The 13737-nt window shown below is 47.0% G+C and overlaps 1 protein-coding gene across 1 annotated transcript in view; it reads right to left on the minus strand.

The window, feature by feature from the left end:
- GALNT9 (polypeptide N-acetylgalactosaminyltransferase 9) overlaps positions 1-13737 on the minus strand; it is a 796816-nt gene that overhangs the window by 78472 nt on the left and 704607 nt on the right. The window contains exon 9 of the mRNA XM_078667888.1: positions 2595-2690. Within this exon, the coding sequence (XP_078524014.1) occupies positions 2595-2690 (96 nt within the window). The remainder of the gene's footprint in view (positions 1-2594; positions 2691-13737) is intronic.

Consider the following 13737-nt stretch of genomic DNA (forward strand, 5'->3'; position numbering starts at 1 on the left):
CACATCATGTAACATGCAGGTGACAGATTTTGTATTTTATTTGGATAGTTAAGTGAGTTACTGTTTTGAACACAGAGATCCTTTTGTTTCCTGCAGTTCATAAATTGTAATCCTTCTAATAGAGCACAGTGAGCTATGAAGGACATGTGACTCCTACATCTCATAACCCTCATTGTCTCATGTAACACATCCTGTATATTGATTTACACACTTACATAAATAATTGTCAATGTATAATGTGCATGTTACGTAAAGCTCTCTGACACCCTGCATTGGGATGGGAAGTGCTATAAAAGAAATAAAAAAGTGCTATTTAAATTGTTTTGTGTGTAAATATTGGGAAAGACCAACACCTCTGACAATCTTGCAGTGCATGCACTTATATACAGGGAGTTAACAAAGGCAAAATATGCCTCTCTTAAGTACCTGTGAAGAGATAACAAGCTGTGAGCATTTGCTTCCCCTCTGTGGCATTTGTATTTAAGTTTAAGGTTCTAAGTCGTGTCCATTCAGGATACTCAATCAAAAGGAGGTCTGATGGCCCCTTAACTTTGCCCTTTATCTTTGGCCCAGCTGGTGGTGAAAATAAAAAAGCCCCCTCTCGCTGCCTGAGGGAAGGACATGCAGAAACCCGGCAATCGGTATGGTCACTAATATGTTTTATGTACAGATTTAGATTTCTCTGTGCTGCTTTTGATTTGGGACTTCTCTGTACATGGGATGATGAATTTTAGGTGTCTCTAAATTGCCATTAGACTCTTAACTTTTGTCGTTGCTGCTGGCAATGGAAAGAGGACAACGTGCAGGCATGTGTCTGAAAATTACATCGGGTCAAGTTCAGCATATTTCTGTGGGGTCCAACTTCTTGGCAGGGGGGACGGCGTCCACCCTGTGAAAAGTAGGTGGACGCCATGTACCAACTTGTATCCCCAACTTGTGCCCTGGTTTCTGGAAACAGTTCTCTACCAGAAAAGCTAGGATGGTTCCAGGACCGACAGTGGACACCCCTGTTCTAAAATGTGTGTGGAAATTTAGGCCCCGTACCTTATCATAAGCTAGACATTTCTGGTAAGAGTTCACCACAAATTTTCTACACCCTAAAAAATATTAAAAAATGCCTTCCAGTGAAATTCACAGGCCAGTATGGATAATGCTTCTAAATAAAAACTCCCTAATAGATTAATAACACTTGTAGTGAATAGAAACTCAAGACAGCTGCGTGATGTGGCACAAACAATGAACCAAGACATTGAAACTCCTAATTAATGATGCAGAAAATCATAATTTCAATGCTAAATTTTTATAACGGTAACAAATTTTGCACCTTCAAGAAAATACATAATCTCAAACTTTTGCTCTCTTAAAATTTCCTATTAAAAAAAAAAGGTTTTTTCTACACGCTTTTTCTCATCAAAAGTTATTTTTTGGTCACATTCTGCTACAAAGGCACTCATTTGAAGTGGCCTGATAAATGGACTTGATTTTGCCACTCCCCAGTGTTACCAATATTGTTAGTGCTGGTAAGTCCGCTGATGGGATAAAAAAAGTTATCAAATGCGACCTCAAATTTTTCACAACCTTAGTCAGGATAGAAAATGGAGGATATTTTTGGAGAGATGTTTCTCAAGTCTATTTCGAGAGAGAATTTTATTATTACAATAGTAGGTTTTGAGTGGCTTTTCTCTTACTAGACATCCATTTAGCTGATTATTTCACCCACTACAAGTTTTAGGACTAAGTACAGACGGCTTTTGCTGTTGGTAAAAACTTAGGGGCCGATTAGGATGGCGGACGGATCACCACCGCCATGCAGGCGGTGGCGATCCGTCTGCCATCTGTGCCCGTCCTCCACCAATTTCCCCCCGTCATATTACAATGGCGGGGGGACCGCGGCGGACAGAAACACCGTCCACCGCTTTTCCGCCCCGGTCGCCTTGTGGCCGGGGCGGAAAAGGGTTCATATGGCTGGCGGTGTCTGGAAGACACCGCCAGCCATATTACGATGGCCGGATGCAGATGCCTTTCCGTGGCAGCAATGCCGCCACCGAAAGGCGTACGGGCTTTGCTTTGGGGGCCCGTCGCGAGCCCCCAGGGTGAAGGAGGGGATGGTGGGTGCACATGGGGGGTACCTATGGTACCCCCCTGCGTTTCACAGTACAACATGGCAGGCACCGCGCGGTGCCTGTCATGTTGTGCTGTGAAACGCACAACATGCTTTCAGCACCGTCGGCCGCAATGTTAAAAATGCGGGAGGCACCCGCCACTGTGGCGGGTGCATCCTAATTCGGGGCACGGTACCTCCGCCCTTGTGGTGGACGGTCCCTGCCCCAGACAGGATGGCGGACGGACTTTGTCCATCCGCCACCCTAATCGACCCCTTAATTCACCTGTTGTTCAAAAAAGTTAAATAATAAGGAATGCAAAGACAGTGTGGTCTTTGAGCCAGACTTCTTAAACCACTGGCTTTTATATGTTTTTCGTACTTTGCAACTACTTGCTAAGTTGTCCATTAAGACCATGGTATTGTTTAGTTTATAATTCGTATATTTTCTCTGATGATCCAACAGAGGGTGGTGAACAGGTATCAAAATTACCTGAGAGGACATCCCATGGCAGGGATAGAGGATGGCCTTGTCGTCGTCTTCGGATCCTTGGTCCAGGCAGTAGCCGCTGGCTTTGCTGTTGCGAACCTGTAATCAATCAGACAAAACCTGATTTATTGAAGATCATTTTTCAACCTCTCCACGTCCACCCCCATACTTATTCAGGAGCTAATGCACAGTCCATTATTCCACAGAACGAGCATTATTCAATAGAATAAACAGAGCAACTCAACTTTGCACAATATATATGACTGCAGAGTAAATGGTGGGGAACAGGGCAATTTTGTATTCTGTAGGTGACACATATGGTGGAAAACATACTTGCTCTCTCTTTGGAAGGAGAAATAATTTTAGAACAGTATTTCACGTTTGTTAAGTATATACTTTAATGTGTATATACTTATTATTTTAAGTCCTTATTGGTTCAGTTTTTTTGCAATAAGTCACACTTTCAAAAACACATTTCACATTTCTAAACAAGTTTAATGTCTAGGTTATCAAACGTTAACAAATTCAAGAATAATAAGCATGTGTTTACGACACAATACTGCACTCTGTCCTTCACAACAATTCTGACACCTTCTGCCATACCCTTTGAACCCGTAAATCATACATTATTAGCTTCTTACCAGCAATTACCCATCTCAGTTAATGTATTCAATGTCCACAAAGTTGAGTGTGGTAAGAGTCAACATGAAGAAGAAAAAAAAATCCAGATCCTCATAACAAATCTATGAAGTTTGACTCATCAGGAGGGTGGTCCACCTAACAGCCAACCACCCTTAATGCGATCAGGGAGTTACAGGCAGCAGCTTCTGCTAATGTAAAGAAAGCGCTTGCGGGAGCCTTCACCGCTGACCACCAGTGGGTGGACTAGTGGATATGTGGCCTTTCCATGGAGATGCTGCTATAGGGGTCAGTAAACCAGGGCAAAATTTCCATTGCTCTAGTGATGTAAAGCTCTATGGTCTGACTCCATCTTATCTTATGTAGGACCCGATTCCATGTTAGATGATGGAAGTCACCCGCCATCTTCCAAATCTTAGACAATGGATGTCTCCATTTTGTCCTGATTTATGCAGAATTATTGTCATGTTTGCCTTTCTAAGCAGATGTCATCAAACTTTATCTTTATAAGAACAGTGAGAGCATCAAGTCACTCGATTAACGACATAGATGTAACACTTGATGAGATGTTAGTCTGGGTCAATTGTCAATTATTCACCATGCCATTGTTAAAAAGGAGCAAATGCAGACATATAGCTGAAATTGTTTAGCCTGAACTGAAGTCCTTTTACCTTACATGTTCATAAGGAAACGTCTGGGATGGACACCTTGATGCACACAATCTGTGTCAGACATTCCTAAACTTATGTCATAAATTCCAATTTCTGATAAGATTTGGTATAGAAGGACTGCAATTAGAACACTTGTAAGGAGAAGTCCTTTGCCCTGATACTTGCCTGAGATTATTCCATAAACACACATACTGCCTGCACACTTCACAGATGCTACATCTTGCCTGAAGACTGAGGCCGATAAAACTGAATCCCGAAAGAAAACCGCCACCGCAGAGGATGTTTGCCCGTTTTCACACCTCAGCTGATAAGGACAGCCTTTGCTGTCAACAAGGCATGCAGTGCACCTCTTCTCCCTCAGAAACTCTAGACTGCTAGCTGCTCTGCTTTCCATACTCTCTTCGTGTAGTGCATAGAAATAGGCATTAGGGTGTTCCAGAAGACATTTTACCCATGTTAGAATGTTTATTTTATTCCTGTTATTTATAAAGTTCTATTTGCTGTTTTTATAATCTATGTAGCTGTTTTAGATTAACTGAGAAATAGTAGTAAATACTCTTATTTAATAGTCTTCATTCTTCTTTGTACAGTGTGTGTGATACTGTGACTAACAAAATAAGGTCTGTTACTGTTACCATGATACCCCTGCTCCCTTTCTGAGCAAAAGCAATATTTCCATGTCAATTGCACATTGAGTAGTACTTTGCCGGGCTACGATAACCTGTTTTTCACATTCATCGCTGGTGCATTGAGCCAATTTCACCCATGTCACCAGTGAGTGGGAAAGCACACCTTGTAGAGCTACACCAAAGTCGCCGCTTACGCAACACTGGCGTAATCGTGCATAATTTCATGTTACGCTTGTTCTGCAAAATTCTCAAAATTATGCTTTTGTGCCCTGTCTGCAGTAAATGTTTAGCCCAAGCACACAGTAGCAAAGCGTGACCAGAATACAAGCGGCTGCTGTTTGCAGCACTTATGATTTTCACACACAAGCCACAAACAAACTGTGCACTGGGCTTTCCAGGTCAGCTCTCGTTTCCATACATCCAACTGTAGGGCAAAGGGAATTGATAGATCTGAAGGCTCGATAAGGAGGTTTGCTGCCTCTGTTGGTTTCTGTCCTTCCTAAACATTGCTGTGTCAACATATCACACTCACCTAGAAATGTTTTCTGCTGGTGGAGCTGGTTCTCTGAATTTTATGGAATGTTATATATGTAGTGCCCTGCACACACAGTGCCAGTGACACCGTGGACACCTGGCCCATAGTGAAACAGTGAAGAGTCTTTTAAAGGTCTGTGCTCTCCAAAGGCCGGCATGGCTTGGGTAAAGTGGAGGAACTGGTTACAACACACATGTGATGATTAGATATACCACCAGCAACAATCAGATGGTAATCCCACCATAAATGGTGGAAATGTTCTGTAGTTAAGTTTCTGTACTCCTTTTGGGAGGAAACATAAAATTCATGGTTACCCATTGCTATTTTGAAATCAAAAATGCAAAATACCTTTTCTGTTTTCTGGCAGAGAAGAGGTACAACATTGTTTTGCATGATTTTATAAAAGAATGGAAAAATGCTACTTGTCTGTAACTCTTGTATTGTTGATTTCATAGATGCACATGCTATATAAGGAGGAGCCTAAATAAAACATAAAGATGCTACAAAGAAATTAGGACATCATAAAAATGGACAATGTTACGAGAACCATCATTAGAACCATTCCTGAAATTATATGCAAACATGCAAAATAATTAAAAGAATGGCTGGTGCCAAGATGTAAGAAGAAGAGGGTAAAAAAACCAAAGACCTGGTTCAGGACAAATGTGCGAAAGGGAATACACCAAAAGAAAAGATCACCTATAAAATAGAGTTTCTGAAGGACTGACCTTGTAGTGTGCATAATACACAGTCCTTGCCCCCAACATATACATAGGCGAGTGCTATCTTTGCAGTGAAAACGAGTTTTTAACAACAGTTGGCTTTTAAACAGTGTCTTAGGCACTTTCAGGAACCACACAAAGGTAATTGCATTTTTTGTCGATCTTTGCATTAGTTCATGTTGGGAAATTTCTGAGGTGGAACTAGAAAATGGATGTTAAATACATTAAAATCCAAATATATAGTGGACTTGGAAAATCCCTCCATGTGGCCTAAACTTTGATGAAGAATTATGGATGCATATTTGAAGGGCAATCCAACTTCTAGACATATCTAAAACATGGAATTAATATTACCATTCAATGAGGCATACAATGCATTTTGGATGACAAATTCTGTAATATATTTGGATATCTATGTGGGAAAGTTATGTTTCTAACTGCAGAAATTGATAAAAGATAAATGGAACACAAAAGATAAAAGTAGAGTGTAAGGTACTCAATATTAACCATAGACTAATCAAACAGAACTAGGGGCCAGATGTATCAAGCCTTTTTGCGTTTGCAAACAGGCGAATTTGCAGAATCTGACCATTTGCGACGCAAAATTTGCTTTTCCGATGTAGCAAACCCAATTTTGCGATTCGGTAACCTGTTGCCTAATGGCAAAATGGGTTTGCGATTCGGTATTAGGTAGGGGCGTGTTTAGGGAGTCCCCTCCTAATACCGAATCACATAGGTATGTATGAATGTTTTGTGACCGCAACTGCGGTCGCAAAACATTTGCATTTTACCACCTACTTCTAGTACATGGTAACCCATTTGAAAATGGGAAGCGGTCCCCAAGGTACCCCTTCTCCTTTGTGAATATATGCAAAACCATTTTTAAGAGCAGGCAATGATCCCAGGGACCCCTACCTGCTCTTAAATACTGGAACGAAAATTTTTTCTTTTTCTTTTTGAAAAGCATCTCGTTTTCCTTTAAGGAAAACGGGCTGCTTTACAAAAAAAAACTGCTTTATTTAAAAGCAATCACGGACATGGTGGTCTGCTGATCTCAGTAGGCCACCATCCCCATGATTTTTGCTCTTCCTCGGGGGTTGCAAATTGCGACCTACCTCATTAATATTCATGAGGTAAGTCATTTGCGACCCCCCTATGCCTCGTAAAAGGTGTACTATACAACTACATACATTGTATTTTGTGATTCCCTAATTGCGTATCCTTGTGATTCGCAATTAGGGAATCGCAAAATGCTATATTTATACATCTGCTCCAAGTGCTACAAATAATGTTATCATGATGGTTAGAGTAAAGAAATATGATCATAGTACAGCAGGATTGTTTTATATAGAGATCATGGGTTTCTACCACAATAAAAAACATTACGAGAGGGAGTTACAAGGCTTAGGATTTTATCATATTTTCCCTCCTAGAGGATGTAAGCAATATTAATATATAATGTGACATCCACTTGGGTTGAAAACCATATTTTGGGGGCGTGGCCAAGGCGGCAAGCATGGCGGACGCGGCTTAAGTGAGCTCCGTCCCGCCGACACAATATCCTTATACAATCTCCTACATCGCCCCGACCTGCGGACTCCCTGACTAAGCCCTTCTTTGCCAACAGTGGGGAGTGAGCTCCGGTGGCACTTTGAGCGCACACTGAGCGGGCATTCCGGCAGAACACATCCCGAAGCGGTGAGGCCTACGCCGCGTGCCGGAGCCGGGACCTCGAGTTAAGTGAGGTCCGGCCGGAAGTGCGGCGGCGCTGGGGGCGGCTGCAAGACCTGGGCCAGCTCTCCGAGTCCGGGAGCGACGCCGAAGGCAGCGGAAAGATACTCAATCAGGCCTGGGGCTGGGACTTCCTGAGGACAATGCGGCTCTATTGGCGGCTATAACGCAGTCAAGAGACTCACTGGACGCAAAAATTGGGGCAGTTGGGGCCGACGTCACACTGCTCCGTCAAGATCTACGCAATGCGGTGGCCCGCATAACGGAAACTGAAGCCAGAATCACGGAGGTGGAGGACGATGTAGTGATCCTAAAGAGAAAAGTGGCGGCTATGGAGGGAATACAGAAGGGCCTGGCATGCCGGGCCGAGGACGCTGAAGGACGGGCCCGGAGAAACAACCTGCGATTCGTGGGTTTACCGGAGGACTGTGAGAAGGGCAACATGGAGGCATTCCTAACACAGTGGCTGGAGGGGTGGCTCCCCCCGGACTCTCTATCAAGATGCTTCATAATTGAACGGGCAGATCGTGCACTTCTTCCGAAGCCGCCGGTTGGAGCTCGCCCCCGTCCGGTCATTGCCAAACTCCTCAACTATCATGACCGCGACACTATTCTGAGACAGGCGAGGGATAAGGAACCCGTAATGTATGACAATCACAAAGTACTGATCTTCCCAGATTACACTAAACTGGTACAGCAACAGCGCGAGTCCTTTACTGCGGCGAAGGCACGTTTGAGAGAACTTAAAATCCAGTATGCCCTGCTCTATTCGGCCCGCCTGCGGGTGGTGTTCCAGTCTAAGACACAGTTCTTCAACACCCCGGAGGAGGTCTTTGAATGGACAGATGAGACGGTGAGGGTCAAGGTGCATACCCCCCCGGGCAGAGACTCTGACTCCTCCTCAGCGACGGGACCCCCGAGGACCCCTAGGAGGTCACGAAGCAGAAGTAATTGGAGGGCACGTTCGCAGAGGAACCGACCACCTAAGGATGGGGCGTCGGGGGGCAACATTGCAGATGAGGCTCCGGCGCCGGGGCCATGAAGACATGCGCTGCCCTAGATCTTCTATGTACGTATTCCTAGACGGATACGAATGACTCCAGAACCTGCCAGGCGCGCCACTCGGCCTTGTGGCTTACCGTCAAGCTGTATGACTCACGCCCACAGCGTCGGGGCAGGACGCAGGTTGGGCGATGCTCGTGAGAAGGCGGACATCACCCCGAAAAGTAGAGTAGTTAGTTGGGTTAAGGGTTAGTTAGGATTGGGTGGACAGTTGGTTGGGATCCATTGGCATAGTGGGTCATTGGCCTCCCGTTGGGGGCTGGTGACTGTCTATACAGCGACAGGTACTTCAATGTTACTGAGGTATAGGGAGGGGGGTGGGGGGGGAGTTGTGGGCAGCGTGGAAGGTGCGGGAGGGGTGGGAGTGTTGTGGGAGGGGTGTGGGACAAAGGGGCAGCTGGGTGGGTGCTACAAGGGGGTGTAGGGAGGGGGATTGCGTTTTACAGCACAGTGTTTTTTTGGGTCCTATTAATGCAAGATGAGTGTGTGTGGCCTCTAACGCACGGACTGTCTGATTTCCTATCCATGGATGGCGGTTGAGGCTTCTGAAGCGGGCCTGCAAAGGGCATCGATGCGTGTTATGAGCTGGAATGTGCGGGGGATGCTAGATAGGATCAAAAGAGGGGCAGTCCTGCGACAAGGAAAAAGGGACAGGGCTGACGTGTTGCTATTGCAGGAGACCCACCTCATGGGTTCCAAGACCCTTAGCCTACAGAGATATGGCTATTAGCAAGTGTTTCATGCGGGGTTTGTGAGAGGTTCCCGGGGGGCAGCTATCCTGGTGCATCGCAGGCTGTCCTACACTCATGAAACTCAGTGGGTTGATACACAGGGCAGATATGTGTTCATCCAGGGCAAGATAGGAACGGAGCAGATTGTCTTTGGGAGTGTTTACGCTCCGCCCCCACTGCAGGGTGCCCTTATAGAAAAGTTGTTTGGAGTATGGGCTGAGATCCCCAATGTTATGGCAGTCATTGGCGGGGACTGGAATGATGTGATGAATGCACGGATGGACCGGCACAGGCTGGGGGGTGAGGTGCTATCTGACACACCTACTAAACTGAATGGCATGGCGAGAGGAATGGGATGGGTAGAGGCATGGCGGCACCAACATACCCAACACCGCGAATACACATACGTCTCACCGGTGCACAAGTCCTTTTCTAGAATCGATTACCTATTTGTTCCCCATGCCTGGGTCGGGAGGGTGGATGCCACAGAGATACTACCACGAGGCCTGTCGGATCACTCCCCGGTTGTGCTAGACCTCCTTCTGGACAGGAGAAGGCAGCCGTTCAGGTGGCGCCTTTCCACATGGCACTTACAGCAAGAACGCTATCGGTCCCACATGAGGGAGGCTGTTGCTCACTACTGGAGTGATAACGATCACCCCGACGTGGATGCCACGACCCTCTGGGAGGCTCTGAAGCCCACGCTTCGCGGGGTAGATGTTGCTTGGTGCGCGGCCGCCCGCAGGAAGCGTAGGGAAGACCTAATTCAGGCGGCAGACCATTTTAGGGATCAGGAAAATAGATGCAATGCTGGCGGGGGTGAGGAAGAGGTGAGACGTCTTCTGCTGATGCAACAGTCATATGCCTCCTTGCAGCTAGACGAGGCTCGACAGTTGTGGCTCGCGACTCAGAGTAGGATCTACCAATGGGGCGATAAGTCCAGCTCGATTCTATATAGACTCTGTCAGAGCACTTTCCACGCGCAGTCCCTACCATGTCTTTGAGACGAGTCAGGAGTGCCCATGACTGCCCCGACAGACCTAGCGGCCACATTTGCACGATATTATGAGGCTCAATATGCCCCTCGGGAGCTCCTCTCGCCAAGTGACGTGGATAAGTTTCTGGCTGATCTTCCGCCACGATCGATTTCGGACGAGGAGCGGGCTAAGCTTGATCTTCCCTTGTCAGCGGAGGAACTGGGTATGGCCCTCGGGGAACTGAATACAGACAAAGCCCCCGGGCCCAACGGATTCCCTTGTGAATTCTTTAAGAAATTTCACCTCCAATTGGGTCCATACTATGGCAGAGCGTTAGAAGCAGCCAGAGAATGTGGCCAACTTCCGAGGGACTGGCGGCACGCCGAGATTGTGGTCTTCTGCAAACCAGGAAGACCTCCGGACCAACCCGAGTCATATGGGTCGATCTCATTATTGAATACTGAGGCTAAAATCTTGGCAAAGGCGCTAGCCAATCGCCTTCTCCCATACATCACAGATCTCGTACATCCAGACCAGGCCGGGTTTATGCCCCACAGGGCAACAAGACACAATATTCGGCGTGCGCAGGTGGCGATAGAGGCGGCCCGAGCGGCAGGGATTCCTGCGGCCCTTCTACTGGCCGACATAGACAGGGCCTTTGACTCAGTAAGTTGGGTCTACCTCCGTGCGCTTCTATCCCAATTAAACCTGGGGCCCCGTTTCTTATCCTATTTACAACTACTGTACACGGATATCACGGCGTCAGTGAGAGTGGCTGGGGCAGTGTCTGCTTCCTTTCCTATAGGTAGAGGCACCAGACAGGGATGCCCCCTCTCACCATATCTATTCGCCCTGGCCATGGAACCACTGGCGGCGTGGGTCCGAATAGATGCACAGATGCGGGGCATTGAGTGGACTGCGGGACACTCCGACAGAATTGCACTATATGCAGATGATGTCCTCTTTTTCCTTACGGACTTGAATAGATCTGGGCCGCGGGTCCTTGGCATTATGCGCATTTTCGGAGAGGTATCGGGCCTTCACCTGAACCTGCGCAAGTCAATACTGTGGGTGCTAGGGGAGGGGCGGGACTTAGGGTCCTGGGCCGGGGCGCTACAGGAAGCGATAGGCGGACTTAAGTACTTGGGGATATTTCTGACAGACGTACGTGGAGTCTCCTGGGCGCGCAATGTAGTGCCTGTATGGGAGCGTATCCGCTCAGATATGACTACGTGGTCCCGCATGCCCCTGAACGTATATGGCCGCTCGGCCATTTTTAAGATGGTGGCCCTCCCGCGCCTCATATATCAACTACAAAACCACCCATACCCTATATCACCGCGGTGGTTCAGGCTGGTGAACTCGGCGCTTAGTAATTTCCTTTGGGCTGGGGGAGTGGCGAGAGTGGCGCTCCGCACGTGCTTTCTGTCCACGTACTGTGGCGGCCTGGCAACGTCAGATATCCTGTCTTATTATCAGGCTACCCACCTGTTAATACTGAAGGAATGGTGGTATGGGGATCGAGGCGACCCTGCCTACGCCCTGGAGCGATTCCTGATGGACCCCGACACGCTACACACTATACCATATTCGGCTGTTAAGAGGAAGAGGCTTCCAGAGGTCACTCAAACCGTATTCCAAATATGGCGCGGCGCACTCCGTAGAATGGGATGGTGGAATAGGCTGACAAGGGAGACCCCATTGTGGCAGAATGGGCAGTTGCCAGAGTTGCTGTCCCTGCAGGGCTTCCGTGGCTGGGACGCGATCGGCGTCTCGGCCATGGGTCATGTGGTCGAGGGCACGACCCTTAAGTCGTTCCAGGAGTTACGTGAGGAATATGACATTCCCCAGACCCAATTTTTTAAATATCTGCAGCTCCGCCACGCTATCGCCCCTGCCCTGGAGGGCCTCGACTCGCTGCCCGAGTTTAGCCCCCTGGAGGGGAAGGTATTCATGGGGGAATTGGAGAGCAAAAAGATATCATCTATCTATCAAACACTGGTTACACATTGCTCAACTTCCCTAGACACGCTGCGGGCCAAGTGGGAACACGACCTGGGTGCATTTGAGGAGGAAGATTGGAGAGAGGCACTTGAGGCTCCCAGAGGGGTGGCCATTGCGGTACGACTGCGCTTTATTGAGTTGAAATACCTACACAGGGCCTACTATACAAGGGAACGGCTATGGAAGGCAGGCTTGATTGCGTCCCCTGATTGTTTGAGGTGTGGCAGAGAGACGGGCACGTTCCTGCATACAGTTTGGGCGTGTGATGGTCTACGGAAGTTCTGGACGGGAGTGTGGAACTGCTTGTCAGAGGTGCTGGGCTGGGACCTCCCCGTACGCCACAATTAGGCCTCCTTCATGTCCTAGAACAGGTGGGAGGTAATGTCTATAAACGCCACTTGTTGTTGTTGGGTCTCGTGGTGGCCAAGAGGGACGTGGCCCGTGCCTGGAAAGACCCCAGAGCCCCCCTGTTGGGGGTGTGGAAGAGGGGACTTGACTTTTATATGGGTCTGGAACGCCCGATCTTTGAGGCCAGGGGTTGCCCCCGGAAACATTACAAAATTTGGAAGAGGTGGGCAGAGTACAGGGGGTTATGGCTGGAGCCACCGGCTCATGATGAACCGGATGAAAGACATTTGGACACTGAGCCCGTGTGAGGAGGGATACACACTTCATATACCTTGCTATATTTCTACTTATGGACTGTTTCGACGCTGTGCAAGGGGTGGAGAAAGGGGGGTTCCGGGTGGGATAAATGGGGGGGTGATGGGAGGGGGGACTTAGGGTCATCTTTTACATTTAAATGACTGTTTGAATTGTTTGCTATGTGATTATTACTTTCATGCTCACAGCCTCTCCGGGATCGGGACGCTGTATGTCTTATGTAACTCTTCAACAGCACAATAAAAATTTTGTTTTGGACAACCATATTTTACACTTATGAGAATGTGTCCTGGGAACTACACAAAAATGATGGTGCTGCCTACTGTGTGATAATTTTTCATCCTGAAGTATAAAAATGTGTTTGATACACAGGATAAAATGAAATTAACAAGCTAGCGTGTCTTTCTGAGATATGCCCTGCATAGTAAGGCAAACACAAGGTGGCACACAGCCTTTTCCACAATCACTTCAATGTTCTGAAATGTATTTAAATGTTGATCCCTACCTGTATTCACTCAGATTTATATGACACATACTCGAATTGGCAGCACTTGGAGAATAAATTTGATATAAGTAAAACAAAATGTTCATACAATGTGTCAAAATCATGTTGGAATTTTGACTGGGACTGAACTGACACATTAGATAGAGGTGGCATTTTTATCAACTCACATATCAAGAAATAGTCATGTGCAAAGGTACACATTAGTTTCACTTTTAAGACCATGGGAGGATTGCCTATTGTCTGTGTTAATAATACCGACACTATGTGTTACATTGTG

Source organism: Lissotriton helveticus, chromosome 11, assembly GCF_964261635.1.
Source record: "Lissotriton helveticus chromosome 11, aLisHel1.1, whole genome shotgun sequence".
Lineage (NCBI taxonomy): Eukaryota > Metazoa > Chordata > Amphibia > Caudata > Salamandridae > Lissotriton > Lissotriton helveticus.